At 40.5% G+C, this 15,295-nt stretch overlaps 1 protein-coding gene across 2 annotated transcripts in view; it reads left to right on the top strand.

Moving 5' to 3' along the window:
• gatad2b (GATA zinc finger domain containing 2B) overlaps positions 1 to 15,295 on the top strand; it is a 44,304-nt gene that overhangs the window by 16,917 nt on the left and 12,092 nt on the right. For both annotated transcript variants that reach the window (XM_082185879.1, XM_082185880.1), the window contains exons 2-4: positions 11,839 to 12,189; positions 13,161 to 13,290; positions 13,389 to 13,520. In XM_082185879.1, coding sequence (XP_082042005.1) covers positions 11,840 to 12,189; positions 13,161 to 13,290; positions 13,389 to 13,520 — 612 coding nt within the window. In that variant the 5' untranslated portion in view covers position 11,839. The remainder of the gene's footprint in view (positions 1 to 11,838; positions 12,190 to 13,160; positions 13,291 to 13,388; positions 13,521 to 15,295) is intronic.

The following is a 15,295-nucleotide window of genomic DNA, read 5'->3' as shown; positions in this document are numbered from 1 at the left end:
TAAAACCATAACGATTTTTAAGTAGGTTACATAATAACTTGTTTAACTGGTCTAGTTTGATTCCAAAAAGTATTATCACTTGACCAATCACTGGTTGGTCATACTAGTACTTAAGACACATAATTGCTATGTTTATGCAACTGGCCCCAGTTTTAAGTTTTAAAATCTGTTCAGATTTTAAGTCATGTAGTGTGTATTCCAGCCTTTAGTCGTATAAAGTTGTTTGTAATTATTTGAAACTTTGCAGGCTTGGCAGCAAACAAGGTCACCATATGGTCACCTTAAAATCAACTGCGGCCAAGTCGTCCATCATTTCCCATCATGGTTATCAATGTATGAGTTATGGCAGATTAAAGGTGCCAGATTTGTGTTATTCTCATATCCCTTGCCTTCAATTTACAGCGTTATATTTTCCGAGCACATTAGCTTAAATATTTAAGTCGGCTTTTGTTATGGTTGTATTTTTCGTTTGACGTCTACACTCTCTATCTGTTGCTGTGGAAAGTAAGGAGAATGTTTATTCGCTTTATGAAGTGTTTATTCAGGGCCGAGAGTTCTGACATGATAAATGTCAAATCCGAACCCTTCTTCACAAATAATATAAACAACAAAAAATATATTTTAATCCTCCTCTACTCCGAAGTCAACAGAAGTCTGCTTAAAGAGGCAGTACACCTAAAAATATTAAAGTTAGCTCATCCTTTACTCACCATCATGTTGTTCCACACCTGTATAACTTAATTTTTACAGTAAATGTTATTGGGGCCCAGTGGAGTTTTGCAATCCAGTGACTTTCATTTTATGGACACAACCTTCTTCAAAATATGAAGAGTTCAGATGCAGAAGCCTCTAAGTGCCTTCTGAATTTTTCTTCTAGAATGATCATTTTTATCAAGCTTGTATATTTAAGTTCAATAATTTCACTTAAATGGCAATGCAAATTGCATATTAATTGTCAGTGAAATTACTTAACTTAAATATATAAGCTAAATAAAAGAGATCATTCTAGAAGAAATTTTCAGAAGGCACTTAGAGGCTTTTGCATCTGAACTCTTCATATCTTCTTTTGTGTTTCCACAGGAGAAAGTCAGTCATACAGATTTAGTGCGTCTTTTATTTGCTCTCCTTCATTTTTGGGTTAACTATCCCTTCCCACTGTATCCATAAAGTACATTCATGTTTCACCTCTTGCAGACACATTAAAATCAATTAACTCCTGCCAAAAAGCCACCCAAATGCTTCCCCGACAAAAGCGGACGACGTTATCATGAAGTTTGCATCCAGACATGAGCCATTGCCGCCATTTCCCAAGTGTTCATGGCGCTCACCCTGTATGACCCTATGCCAAGCCCGTTCGCTCCAGCTTTAACTAGGTTACTGCGTCAATGCCTGCCCTTCACTATAAATCACTCTCCTTACATTTAAACCCCAAAGAACTGCGATTCCATCCAAACGGATATTTCCGAGAACGAAACGAGCGTCCAGAGCTGCTCCTTGCCCGATACATCTTGTTTTTTTTTTTTTTTTATTCATCTGGGTGGGCATGCACACCTTTAGTGAAAGCAGCCATTTTGAGGTCTCCGTGCTCGGCATCAGATGCTGCAAACAGTAAAGGCTTAATCTAGCCAATTGAGCGGGTGGGTGATCAGAGGGGCTGCATGCGAACAGGCAGATTTGGGAGATGAGCCAGGCTCTGAGGGTGGGGGATGGGGAGCGAAGATGGGTGCAAACCCCTGGTCTTCCACGATAAGTACTGCGCCTTAGGATGAAACTTGGGAAATTAAGAGAATGCATCGCTACTCTTGCGTGAAGGAATCTGAGCATTCAGATATCAACCCGGTCCTGGGGGAGTGCTAGTGTGCTGTTTAAGACAAGGCACCTTGTACCTCTCTGGGTGAGGGATGCGATGCCACCAGCGCTTTGGTCTGGGAGGTGGGGCAGCGGGTTACGTCAGCCAAATGAATTGTCATGATGCAGATCATGCGTGAAATGAGCTGCGGATTCCATCGTGCACTTGCAACCGGCCATATTATTACCATCACTTCTTTTAGCTGCCGATTTTTAACGCACTTTCTGAATCAGTTGTCTTATGTAGGGGGGCAAGGGTCTCTCTGCGTGCGTGTGTACCGGTTCAGGGGGCTTCAGGGTGTGATGGTGTTTTGCAGTGGGGGCAGAAGGAGGAGGACATTTTTGTGCTTGCAGTGATCTGATCGACAGGCAGCAGTGGCGTGTGCATAAAGAAAATGGTGTGCCGGTGGGGGATGGGCAGAGGGGAATTAAGGGTTGGCATTATGACAGGGTAGCGTGTCAGGAGAGTGCTGCTGCTGTCTTGTTTTTTTCTTCCATTTCATTTTTTCGTCTCAATCGCGTCCTCTTCATCCTCCGTCCTCCCTAACCCCCCGACTCTGCCCCTCATCTGAACCGACGAAGATCTTGTGCACTAGTGTACATTACAATCTATTTACAACAAAAAAAAAAGAAAGAACCGAAAAGTAGTTTGTGGTCGTCCGTACCTTTAAGGGGCCCCCAGAAAAGTGAGCGTGTGTGTTTATTTTTACAACGCAGGGAGGAAAAAAAAGAAATACTTTTTTTGGAAAGAGTGGGGGGTGGGGAGGGAGGGGGGTGAAGAGAGCGAGAAGGGAGGGGTCAGTTTTTGCTGTGCTTTGTGGTGTGTGGCACAGCTGTATTAGAATGGTGGGTCTGAAGGGCACAAAGTGCGTCTTGTGTCGGAATGGCCCGTGAAACCACACACACACACACACACACACACACAAATTGTTCCTCGTTTTTCAGGCCCGCTCCCTACCTAGCCAGGAACTCCTGAGCAAGTAACTATCCAGGGACCATTTGTAAAGGATCAGTGGGATTGTACAGCGGGACAAAAGGTTGATTTAAATAAAATGGAGATTTGAAAGTTGTGGTTTTGGGTGTCGCGAGGGTCGTTGGGCGAGATCGCCGGATAATCAAATTCGGAGTGGAGCTTCTCCGTGTCTCTGTGTACTCGCACACCATTTCGCTCTCTGTCTTTTTCTTTTTCTCGCTCTCTTTCTTTTCATCTCCGAGCTGCTGCTGCTGCGTTGGCTGGCGTAGTGCCCAAAGCAGTGAGTCTGTCGTGGAGTGCGCGTGTGCAGGTTTCTGGGGAGGAGGAGGAGGAGGAGGGTGGCTGGGGTGTGTGTGTGCGTCGATATGCAAAAAGGGGGGTGGATAAAGGAGGAGTGGGCAGAGTAAAGAGAGTCTGGTTTTTGTAGCAGCTGACTGAAACAGTCATTATATTATGTAAAGGGGGGGGGTGGGGGGGGTCAGGCTGACGTGCACTGCACGGACCTTCTGATTGGCTGGCTGGTGCTATTGTTGGTTATGTATATGCTTGTGCGTTTATTGCTCACGCACTCCCTCGCTCTTCCGTTCTACTGTCTCAGTCACTCACATTTTTTTTCTTTTCTTCTCGCTCTTTACCCTCTTTCCCCCCTTTTTTTCCCTCTCACGCACTCATTCGTGCAAAGTGGGTGGCTTGTTGTGAAGGTACGACATTATATATCAGGGTTTTATGTGCTCGCTTCTCAATGTCTCAATCGTTGTTAAGGCCTCCACTCAAAACTGGAGCCTAGCACTTTTTTTTTTTTTTAAGAGCGATAACCGTTTGTATTTGTGTGTTCATAAAGCCAGTGTCAAGAATTAGGATTTGCGATGCAATGTTTGATTAAACTATGCAAGAAGAGTAATGAGAGCGAATGATGACACGTAAAATAATGGGATGATGGAGAGATGATGAAGTCATCAAGGGACCAATTACAGCTCAATTTAATTTGTAATTGGGGATGTCCCTACAATAAGGCATTTTAAGACCAGTCGCTTGTGGGTCTCGGGAGCTTAATTGGGTTTAGGAATAACTACAGTACTGTGTGTTTCATGTAATCTACAGCTGAACGTGACTGTTCGGTCACTTGTGCGTAGCTTTAGCGTTTGGTGCTGAGGTTTGTGAGACAACACCTGTAATTTGTCAGTCAGGGATGTCAAACTTATTTCAGGTTGAGAGGTGTGTGTGTGTGTGTACCTGGTTAACCCTTTGTTCTTCTGATGTCCAAATACCAGTAATTTTTGACATTGGTCCCCAATGACTTCTAAATCATACTAGATTATTATTTACTCTAAAAACTGCTGGGTTGTGTTAACCCAATTTTGGGTCAAATATGGTCTCACCCAACGTTGGGTTAAAAATTAAATTTAAAAATGGACAAACCCAGCCGTTGGTTTACATTTTTAATGTAACCAATGCAATTTGTCCATTTTTAAATTGCATTTTTGTCCATTTTTGATTTTGTCCAAAATGCAATTTGTCCATTTTTAAATTGCATTTTTTAACCCAACGTTGGTTGAGACCATATTTGACCCAAAATTGGGTTAACACAACCCAGCAGTTTTTAGAGTATTATTATAAAAAATAAAATGTAAAAATGCAGGGATGGTTAGGGTTAGTGTTAGGCGATAGAAAATGTCCTTTAGCTCAGTAAAACCATTATGCCTATGGAATATCCTCATAAGGAATATCTATGTGTGTTTGGGGTCAGTAGTGTTTTTAAAAAAAAATTTTTTTTATAAAGAAATCAATACTTTCAATCAACAAGGATGCATTAAATTAAACAAAAGTGAGCGTAAAGACATTTATATAACTGCAAAATATTTGTATTCTGCCAAAGTGTGCCCTATTCATCAAAGAGGAAAAAATGGATGAAATCCTGAAAAAATGTATCACGGTTTTCAGCATATTAGACTGATTTCTGAAGGACCATGTGACACTCATGAGTGGAGAAAAGTTATTTTAGATTGTAATAAATATAGCCTTGGTGAGCATAAGAGATGGCTATAAAAAAACATTCTCACCAACCCCGAACTTTTGAACGTTTTATTTTTGATAATGACCATCTGCATGTTATCCCTTACATTTCAAAAATAATCATAGATTGGAGACTTGGAAACCATGGTAAAACATGGAGGTACCCTTGTACCTCTCAATGGTGTGATATAATGCTGTAAGTGACATTTCAGGCCATCCTTAAAAATATTCTTGTTTGCCGTAACCCGACCGACCCTGTCAATTTAGGACCGATCCAAATCTTTTTTTTTTTTTTTTTCTTTTAGTCCGACCGACTTGCCGATTGTAAACTTGCGGTAAGTTTTTTTTTTTTTTTTTTATATTAATTATTTTAGTAAGTATTGTCAATATAAATTGCCCATACTCCTACATACAAATGTAGGCTAGGCTCTTTTTTTTTAAATAAAAACCCGTGGCGTCATCTATGATTATAAGGGCTTTAGGCTAGGCCTATATGCGAAATGAAACTGAAATCGCGACACTCCGGGAGAAAAATCATTACTTTTCCCAGTTCTTTGTGACAGCTTTTAGGTGCGTTATTGGCAGCGCCACCCTTACACATGAACTCGTCCCCACCGCTCAATAGTTAATATTATTCTTTGCTGTTCAGTTTATACAGGTTTTCTAATTGTTATTTAATATATAAATATAAATGTTTTTGTTTTTTTTCTCGACACCTCTTTAACTTTTTTTTTTACATTGAATCTTGAAAAAAATATATATAGTCAAGGGTACCGATCCTTTTTTTTGGGGGCTGTTACGGCAAACCAAAATATTTTTAAGGATGGCCTCAGAGTGGATAAATGAACTGGTTTAGCTTGGGACAGTTGTGAGATTCGTCTTGCTGTAGTTAAAATACGTTAAATATATTAAACCAACATGCAAATGTTGTATTTAGCTTATACTACAGGGCTGTTGAATGCTTAAATCTGATTGGTTGATGAACGTTTCTAAGGTTTCTGTTATTTTCATGGAAACACGCGGCTAAAGTAGATCCAGGCAAGTCTTGACCGCATTACATGTCCATATCACTTCGCCAAATGATTTCAGTCATTTCAAAGGTCCTTACATCAGCAAAAGAACCAAAACCCTGAACGAACACTGACCAAGCAAATAAATACAGTAAACGATAGGATAAAAACGACAAATTATTTCCATTGTCAATTGGTCACTAAGGTCTTAGATATACAGCAACCAGAAATGTGGAGGTGTCACTTGTCCATTAAGTGCATACAGATTAATCTCACACACACACACACACACACACACACACACACACACACACACACACACACACACACACACACACACGCACACGCACACGCACACGCACACTAAAGCCTTCTTTCCTAATATTATGGCTCAGCAAGGTCACCATGACTGCCCGTGATGAGTCCCGTCTTATAGGACTGGATGGATAGTAAGACTGATCTTTCCAGGAGCTGGATGTTAACTAATAATAATTAGAGCCGAACAAAAGCATTTAGGTGATGTAAATGCTGATGTGTGTTTGTATCAGGGCCTGTGTGACACTCACGTCACAAAGAGCATCATTTGTCAAGCCACAGATGAGAACCTCTCCTTCTCTGTCTGTGTATGTGGTCTATAAGTGCGGCAGGGTGGCACCATGCTGCTCTTCTCCTGACCGATGTGTGTGTGTCTCCATGCACCTTTGATCCCAGCCTCGCTCCGGCACATCATATTAAACACACTCCCTTGCTTGCAGATGCTCTAAAATCAAAGTTAAGGAGTCCTGGGGAAAATGTTTGAATTCTGTATGACCTCAAACAGAGAGGGGTGGTCAGAGATGAACTATGAGCATTCACAATGTGCTTGCTTCCAGAAGTGAAGAGATTCTGTTTTTATTTTGTCTGCTTCACACACTATAAAACAATGTTGACTTGGCCTATGTGCACGCTGTATCCTTTCATTCATAAACGTAAAATTAAAGGTCTATATGTTGCTGCCACTGTTTAGCTATACAAGTATGACATATCCAGATATCCAGATTCAATACTGATTCACAAGCTCTCAATTAGATTTTTAATTTGATTCTGACTTATAGGCTTTCGACTTGATTAGATTCAAATTTGGATTTGATTCTGATTCTCAAGCTCTCAATTCGATCTTAATTTATTTGCAAGTTGTCGTTATTAATTATTTTATTTTTTTTCAAGTTCAGTTTGATTCTTATTTACAAGCTCTCGATTTCATTAGATTCCAATTTTGTCTCGATTCAAATTCCTAAGCTATAATTTGATTCTGATTCCCAAATTAGATTTAAGAATTCAGTTTGATTCATTCACAAGCTCTTGATTAAATTAGTTTTCATTTAATTCCAGGTCATTTGGGGTAGAGTCAGTCATTATGTCTGTCTTGTGTTTATAAGAAATTGCTTTAAATTTTACAGGGCAGTGTTTAATAGTGATAATATATATATATATATTGAACTTTTAATGAAGAGAACTGATTCATAAGAGTCATTTGTTGCAGGAATCGGGCTCCACTAGTCACACTGTGTGTTTTTCATTTACTATAAAGAAGCGACTCAGAGTAATGTATTTATACAGCGATGCTCAAAATAAATGTGCAACTGAAAATAGGCATAGAGCATCAGTTTTTTTTTACTTCAGGGTTGTTAAAATTAAAATTGTGGGTTTTTTTATACCCAGCCCCATTCAACTGCAAATGTACATGTGTATTAGGACTGCTCGAACAGCGCCAGTTCTCTTTAATAACTTGTTTTTAATAACTCTTTTTAATATCAAGTACGTCCCATTTTGTGAAGTCTCGTTACATGATTTTGCTTCTTTGCACGTTAAGTTTGGGCTTTTATGCTGGAAAGGGATGGAATGTGGCACAATGATCGTTTTATCTCGATTATCGTATTTTCACAATCGTTGGAAGCCAAAATCGAAACTCAATTTTGATTAATCGCACAGCCCTAATGCATGTCTGTCTTTATGTAAAGTTTTACTCTCTTATTAATATACAGGGTCCAAAGAATTAATGCTCGACGAGCACCTGATAATGTTCTACCTTTTAGACTGGAGCTACGAGCAGAATACAAATGTATCCGACAGATAAAGAGGTTCCAGCACAAACAATAGCCTGCATAGAGTCCTGCACATTCACTGTCCAGACACTCCCCGTGTGTGTGTGTGTGTGTGTGTGTGTGTGTGTGTGTGTGTGGGAGGGGGGAGAGCCTCTCTCTGCCCTCTGGCCATGAAGGGTCCGCCCAAGCGTGCCTAACTAATAAAGACGAGCAAACACACACATGATCATTTAGATCTGCAGTACGTGACACATGTCCAGAGCGCGACAGAGCCTTATGTGTACACACAATCAAATCTGCACTTGAGCACGCATGACCCCGCGGTGTATGCGTGCGCGTTGCATGGGAGCGTACACACTCTCTCACACACACACACACGCAGAGTGATTCAGTCATGTTATAGACTGGCTGTTGGGCTCCCGTGTGGTGTGTTGTGCTTTTGTCCGGAGGGGAGAACAGGAAGTTAATGGCTGACTGTAAGAATGCAGCAGTAGAGATTGGCTCATCTTGTGCTTCAGTAATCGAGTGTCACTGCTGGTTTACACGGTTTATTGGGTTAATCATGTGTCACACACGTATTATACTATTTTATATAGGACATCATTTTGGAGTTTTACCTGTATACCTAAGAATTTGTGGTCCTGATCGGTCTCATCATACCAGAAATTACGCTTTTGGAGACAACGAGGGATGTCTCCCAGGCTTTACTGTCTCTTTAGCAAGACTGTGCTTTTTATCAATCTACTGCACCGTTTTTTCCCTTGGTCTCACAAAACAGACTCGCTGTGCTATCCGACAGCAGAGCTGTTGCGTAGCGGTTAGCGTAGTTCAGTTTAGGTAATTGGGAAATTTAAAATCTGTATTCTGTTAATGTTCTCAGGTCCTAAATGAAACCAGTTGTAGTAAAGCTCTTCGGTAACAAGCCACCTCTTGTTATTTCTGCCAAACAAATTTCACCTATTGCTACTCTAGCATCATTTTTGGTTACTGTGAAGTGCATCCTCACTGCTCACATGTTTACCTGTTGTTGTAGCTTATCCACGTTCTGTGAATTCAAAATAGTTTCTGAAACCGCTGCAAGTTAAAGGGTTAGCTCACCCAAAAATGAAAATTCTGTCATTCATCATGTCGTTCCAAACCTGACTACGCAACTACCACTTTGACGCTTCAAAAAGTTCATAAAGAGATTGTAAAACTAATCCATATGAATTGAGCAGTTTAGTCCAAATTTTGTCAAATATGATCAACAGATTAAAGAAACACGCTGACACTTTAGCTTATTCACTGTATCCCCCAGTGTTAGATAAGTCCATACACACACTTCTCATCTCCGTGCGTGCCGTAACTCTGTCTGACGCACCCACCGCTAGCCTAGCTTAGCACAAAGACTGGAGGTAAACGGCTCCAGCTAGCATACTGCGAAGCACTGCTACTTTGGCGTAGTGATTTGCTCACAGCGCCTGAGAATCCCCGTGGTGAGGAGCAGAGAGTTCGCTCAGAGTCACTCCGCAGAAGTAGCAGTGCTTCGCCTTCTGAGAATATAGTTCCCAGTATGTATACGGTTAGAAGATGGCTATGTCTCATGTGACCTTGTTATTTGTATACGCTGTGACTATACAAATAACAACATGTAAATAGGAAAATGTTGGCGTTATTTTGTCACTTATTGGGAGCAGTATGCTAGCTGGAGCCATTTACCTCCAGTCTTTGTGCTAAGCTAGGCTAGCGGTGGGTGCGTCAGAGTTACGGCACGCACAGAGATGAAAAGGGTATGTTTGGACTTCTCTAACTCTGGGGGATACGGTGAATAAGTCCCAAAAAGTCGCCGTGTTCCTTTAAATTTAAGGCTCAGGTATAGTAAAAGGTCTGCAAAGTTTTAAAGATCAAAGTGCATGACACATAAAGTTATTGTCTCCGTAAAGAAAGAATCGATTTCGAACTGCCGAAATGAGTCATCAGCAATTCCAGTCTCACTTCCCGTTACAAACTTGTGTAGCAATGAGTTAGCAATCGTTTAGAGAGACTGAATCTTCAAACTAACCTTTTTCAGACTCTTTGGGAAATGAGGTGATGTGTAATGTATTTTGTGAGAAAATTCAAGTGTTTTTGACCTTAAATGCATGTAAACATATTGCAGGAGACCTCCAAAACAAAATTAGGAACCTTTAAAATAGCATAATGGGGGCACTTAAAGTTATTTAAAAAAATATATAAAATGGAAACAGAACTCTCCTTCATCAGAGAAAAAGTCTCTAATTATAGTTCTTGGGTAAGGCTTGAATCTTCCGTCACAGTAATTTGGTGCCAGAAATACGATCCCACAAGTGGGGAAGGTCGGTCCCCTCTCAGTGACCGCTTTGTGACGTTGTCAGCAGGAGTTTTGGAAAGCTCTGCTCAGTTGCGATATGAATCCTAAAGTGAGGTAGGGAAGACCCTCTCTACTAGCAGCCCAAGCTAATTTCCTCAGTCAAACCATGAAAGTTACACTGATTTGTATGTAATGATCATGTAATTTATCAATTAAGCCTGGAGAGGCCTTGCTTCTCAAGCACTGTAGTCCACAGCCTCAGCACGAGACTAATGGCTCTGTAAAGTCTGTGGGCGTGTTGAGGAGTCATAGTCGATCTCTCTCACTTTCTCTCTCTTGCTCTCAGCTCTTGCACTGTTAAAGAATAATTAAGTGATTTGCATTGGTCTCTAGCAGGGGAATTTGTACATACAGATTAGATCAGGGCTGTCACGAAACCAAAATTTCAGCAACCGATAGCATAACCAGTAACAGATCTTGATACGGCTGCGAGAATGAATATACTCTTGAACCAAATACATTCCTTTTTATTTAAAAGGTAACTTGTTAATGTTTATATTTCTTGGTAAATAGTGCCTCAAGTTATTTAAAATTCTATTATTTTATCAACTAGGGATGCCCCAACTAAGGAATTTTCTAGTCGACTAGTAGTTGTTCATTTTAGCCATTAGTTGACTAATTGCACGTTTATATTATTTAATTACTGGGGATAATACTAAACCATAATGAACTTTATATATATATATGTGTGTAATATATAACCTATTCCAGCGCTCAAGGTCACGCATAAAGCTTGCAGCAAAGCAATGTCAAAAAAGTGATGATTATGAATGTGTTGGAAAAAATAACAAGGAGACATATTTATTATTTATTATGAAGAATCAAGAATGAAGTTGACGATGCTGACTCGTGACTCACCTTCTCTACAGTATTGTAGACCCGCATTTAGAGAGAAATGTATCTTTCATATGGATTGATTACATAAGCAGAGAGTATTTCTTTTAGATTTGAATTAATTTAAGTTTCATGCATGTTTTTCAAACACTTCAAGCTTTCTATAGATATATTTAGTTTTATCAAGTAGCCTATACGCTGAGTTTGTTATTTTTGTGACGCACTTTAGTTATGTTCTGTTTGTTTTCATTATTTTACAAAAGCACAACGATTTGTTGTTGTGAGAGTGAGACCCTTCACAGTTTTGAATGATGTATTACTCTTACCAAAATTACACAGTAGGTAAAGTCATTTCCGCTGTTAACAGGAAAAAATGCAAGTGATTGCGCCGACCCCTCGATGTCATGCAGTAAGCGTGCTAATACGTTAGCTTCCACTCTCCGCAAAAACACTTAAATATGCGCCTAATTAATCCAGGTAAACGTTAGAGCGAGCAGCCAAGTTACTACATGTTTCAAATTATAAGCCATATTTGAGGTCGATAGATGATAAGCGAACGTTTGGATTTCCTGCCCGACTCCTTAGTAAGCCTTTTCTCGACGACTATTAGGGGGCGGTCGTATTATGAACTTTGCACCTGGATGTGGATGATTAAAAGCTTAACAAGTGTGTTCACAGATACTCTCTCTCTCTGTGTGTCTCTGACAGGATGGAGCGGATGTCTGAGGAGGCGTTGAGGCTGAACCTGCTGAAGCGGGGTCTGGAGGCGCCGGATGAGCGGGAGGCCAAGCGCCTGAAGATGGAGGGTCACGAGGCCATGGAGAGGCTGAAGATGCTTGCCCTCCTCAAACGTAAAGATCTGGCTGCTTTAGAGGGGGCGGCGGTTGCAGCAGCCATGGCAGAGGGCAAAGGTCCCGGGGGCAGCCAGGGGCTGATGGGAGCTGTGCCCTACGAGGAAAAGATGAACGGAAGTTTGAGAGTCGGGGGCCATGGAGGTCCCAGCAAGAATGGGAAGGAAAACATAGTAGATGAACCAGTGGACATGAGTGCAAGAAGGAGGTGAGGTTTTGGGAGGCTGTTCCACATAAATTTGCACATAACTCTCAACGAGTTTGCGTTTGCATCGGCACAGGAGTCTTATTTTACTATTACATTCAGAAATAATGTAAAAATACCAGTAAATAAAACAAAACATTTACAAACAATACAAACTCTATTAACATGTATTTTAGTTACCCTTTTACCACAGCAAATCCTTTAAAGAAGACCTATTATGCAATATTTCAGTCGGATTTAGTTTTTTGGCGGTCTATAAGAATAGGTTTTTATGATTGAATGTTCAAAGAACACCTTATTTTTCATTTATTTGACATTATTGCAGCTCCTCTCTACCCAGTCTGTCATTAACGCTTTTAGTTCCTGTCTCTATTAAGCCCCTCCTTTCAAAAAGCACAATGAGCTCTGATTGGTCCGCTGGATCAGTGTGTTGTGATTGGTCAACTGTTTTAAGCGTGTTTAGGAAATGTCACGCCCTTACCATGACCTTGAGTTTCAACACACTACTAACTAACTCAACCAGGCCTCGTCCGGGAATATTGTGCGTTCAGAAACAGTGCGCACCGATATAGAGAATAACTTTAATCGAACTTGTCGAGTCATTAAAAACAGATATCCACTCCGGACATCACTTTTGGCCACTACTGTATATGCTATTGTTCAATCTCATGTGAGTGACGGGTTGTCCCACCCTCACGCCAGTAAACACAGAGTTATTTTTACTATTGTAATAGTAATAAAGTTATTTTGATTAACTGACGACCTCTGTGGAGTATCCCAGTACCTGTGTGACTCCTCTTAGAGAAGTAGCTCCGGCTACAATGTTCTTCTGCAAGACTCATGCAGTTTGGTTTATTAACCGCTAGAGTGCTAAAAGTTACGTTAGTGTACCTCAAAAAAAAAAAAAAAATGTAATGGTTGATTTTGTTTCTGTGATCTCTTTTGACATCCGCCTCTGATTTTGCTCTTTGCAGTGAAATGGTTCGAGAGCGACGCACTCCGTCACCAGACGTTATCATTTTATCAGACAACGAGGCGTCCAGCCCACGGAGCACGCCTCACCCTGAGGAGAAACAGCATCAGGCCAACCTGGAGCTGTTTAAGGTACAAGATCCATGCAGAAATCAGGACCCACCATTAAAGCTTTGCGTGAGTCTCGTGAAGATGTTTGCTGAGCACTTATGTGTGTGTTTGTTCTGCAGGGGAAGACTGGCGAGGAGCGGCAGCAGATGATCAAAGCTCTCCGAGAGGAGCTCAGGCTGGAGGAGGCCAAGCTGGTTCTCCTGAAGAAGCTGAGACAGAGTCAGATGCAGAAGGAGAACGTGGTGCAAAAGGTCAGAACCGTTCTCGATGTCCTCATCATCATCATCATCATCATCAATTGTGAATTTGAACTGTTAATTAGATGGACGGGCTGATTAGAGACCGTTTCAGAGTTAAGAAAACATTTCAGCCTCATAGCTAACACACTGCTGTGTCTGTTTAGTGTAGTATGCAGATTTCTCCATGCAGATCTGACCTTTAAAATCAAAATGTTTTGGCTTTTAGTATGAATATGTTAGCCTTAAGGTGATCTATAAGCTAGCATGCTCCAAAACAATGTCAAAATTTGCATTTAGAAGAAATAAGCATTCAAAACAGTCTCTCACTTCCACCAATATGGATCAATGATTTTGATGACTCAGTTTCTCATCAGATTTTCTGTCCAATTAAATGCTCTCTAGAATCTAAAGCGTCCCCGGCCCCTACATTATAAATAAACACTAAAGCTGTGGCTAAAATATGTCACTTTTCACACATTTCCTATTTTCTACACTGTGAATGGCACGTGCTGCACTACATAGGGAACGATTCACACAGTGTAAATATGCTTTCCATTGGGACGAATGAAGTCTGGATTCACGTTAGTGTCTGCGGTCCAGAGACACGACAGCACAGAGAGGATCATATGCATGAGTTCTGCACAGAATGCTTTATTTTAAAGTGATATGGAGAAGATTAGGAGGAGAAACGGTTATAGATTAGGAGGAAACTGCGGCTTTACCGAGCTCAACGGCTCTCGCGTGAGCTGTGATAAACTAAACACTTGGCTATTTAAAAAAAAAAGGGGAGGAGCTGTTTGATATGTCCCACCCTATCTTCCCGTTTCAGTGGAAATTGTCAACACATTGAATAATGCTGCGTGTTTCAAGGCACTTCAGTGGGCCTTTAAAGGGATACTCCACCGAAAAATGAAAATTCTGTCATCATATACTCACCCTCATGTTGTTTCAAACCTGTATGAATTTCTGTCTTCTGCTGAACAGAAAGGAAGATATCTAGAAGAATGTCAGTAACCAGTCAGTTTTAGATACCACTGACTTCCATAGTATATTTTTTTTCCTACTATGGAAGTCAGTGGTATCTAAAACTGTCTGGTTACTCACATTCTTCTAGATATCTTCCTTTCTGTTCAGCAAAAGAAAGAAATTCATACAGGTTTGAAACAACATGAGGGTGAGTATATGATGACAGAATTTTCATTTTTCGGTGGAGTATCCCTTTAAGACCTTTGATGTCACTGTCAGAAGTTAAAGTATTAAAATACATGGTAATGAAGTCACACACATGATGCTTGTAAATAAGATCGTATTATTTCAGATGGTCCTGCTAAATAAAGTGGCTGGAGTAGCTGTTGCATGTAAAAAATAGGAAGGGGATGTCCATCAGCTGAAGCACGTTAAAAAATAAATACGACCTCACGTTATGTCAATCCCGCTTACACACTGCCTCCGAAACTTTCGTCCATCATAAAAAAATTCGTATCGGGTTTGATTTTCGGTGTTTTTTGCATCCGTAACAAACATTTTGAATGGTGTTTTGACAATTCAGAGCCACCGAATGACAAATACGAAAAACGAATACAAAAATTTCGGACTCAGTGTGCAAGGGCCTTAATTACGAATAATAATTTTGCCACCCATGTACTAGTATTACCGTGTATATACCGAGTATTATAACTCATTTCTTTTTTTCATGTTGATAAAGAGTGAAGTATTGTTACTTTTCACATCCCGTACACTTCCACTTTACAGCTGATGTGTGTGTGACTTCTGTGAAATCAGCCTGC

Source organism: Leuciscus leuciscus, assembly GCF_965113295.1.
Source record: "Leuciscus leuciscus genome assembly, chromosome: 12".
NCBI classification, from domain to species: domain Eukaryota; kingdom Metazoa; phylum Chordata; class Actinopteri; order Cypriniformes; family Leuciscidae; genus Leuciscus; species Leuciscus leuciscus.
The sequence above is the reverse complement of the archived record's forward strand: the minus strand, read 5'-3'. Positions and strand labels throughout refer to the sequence as shown.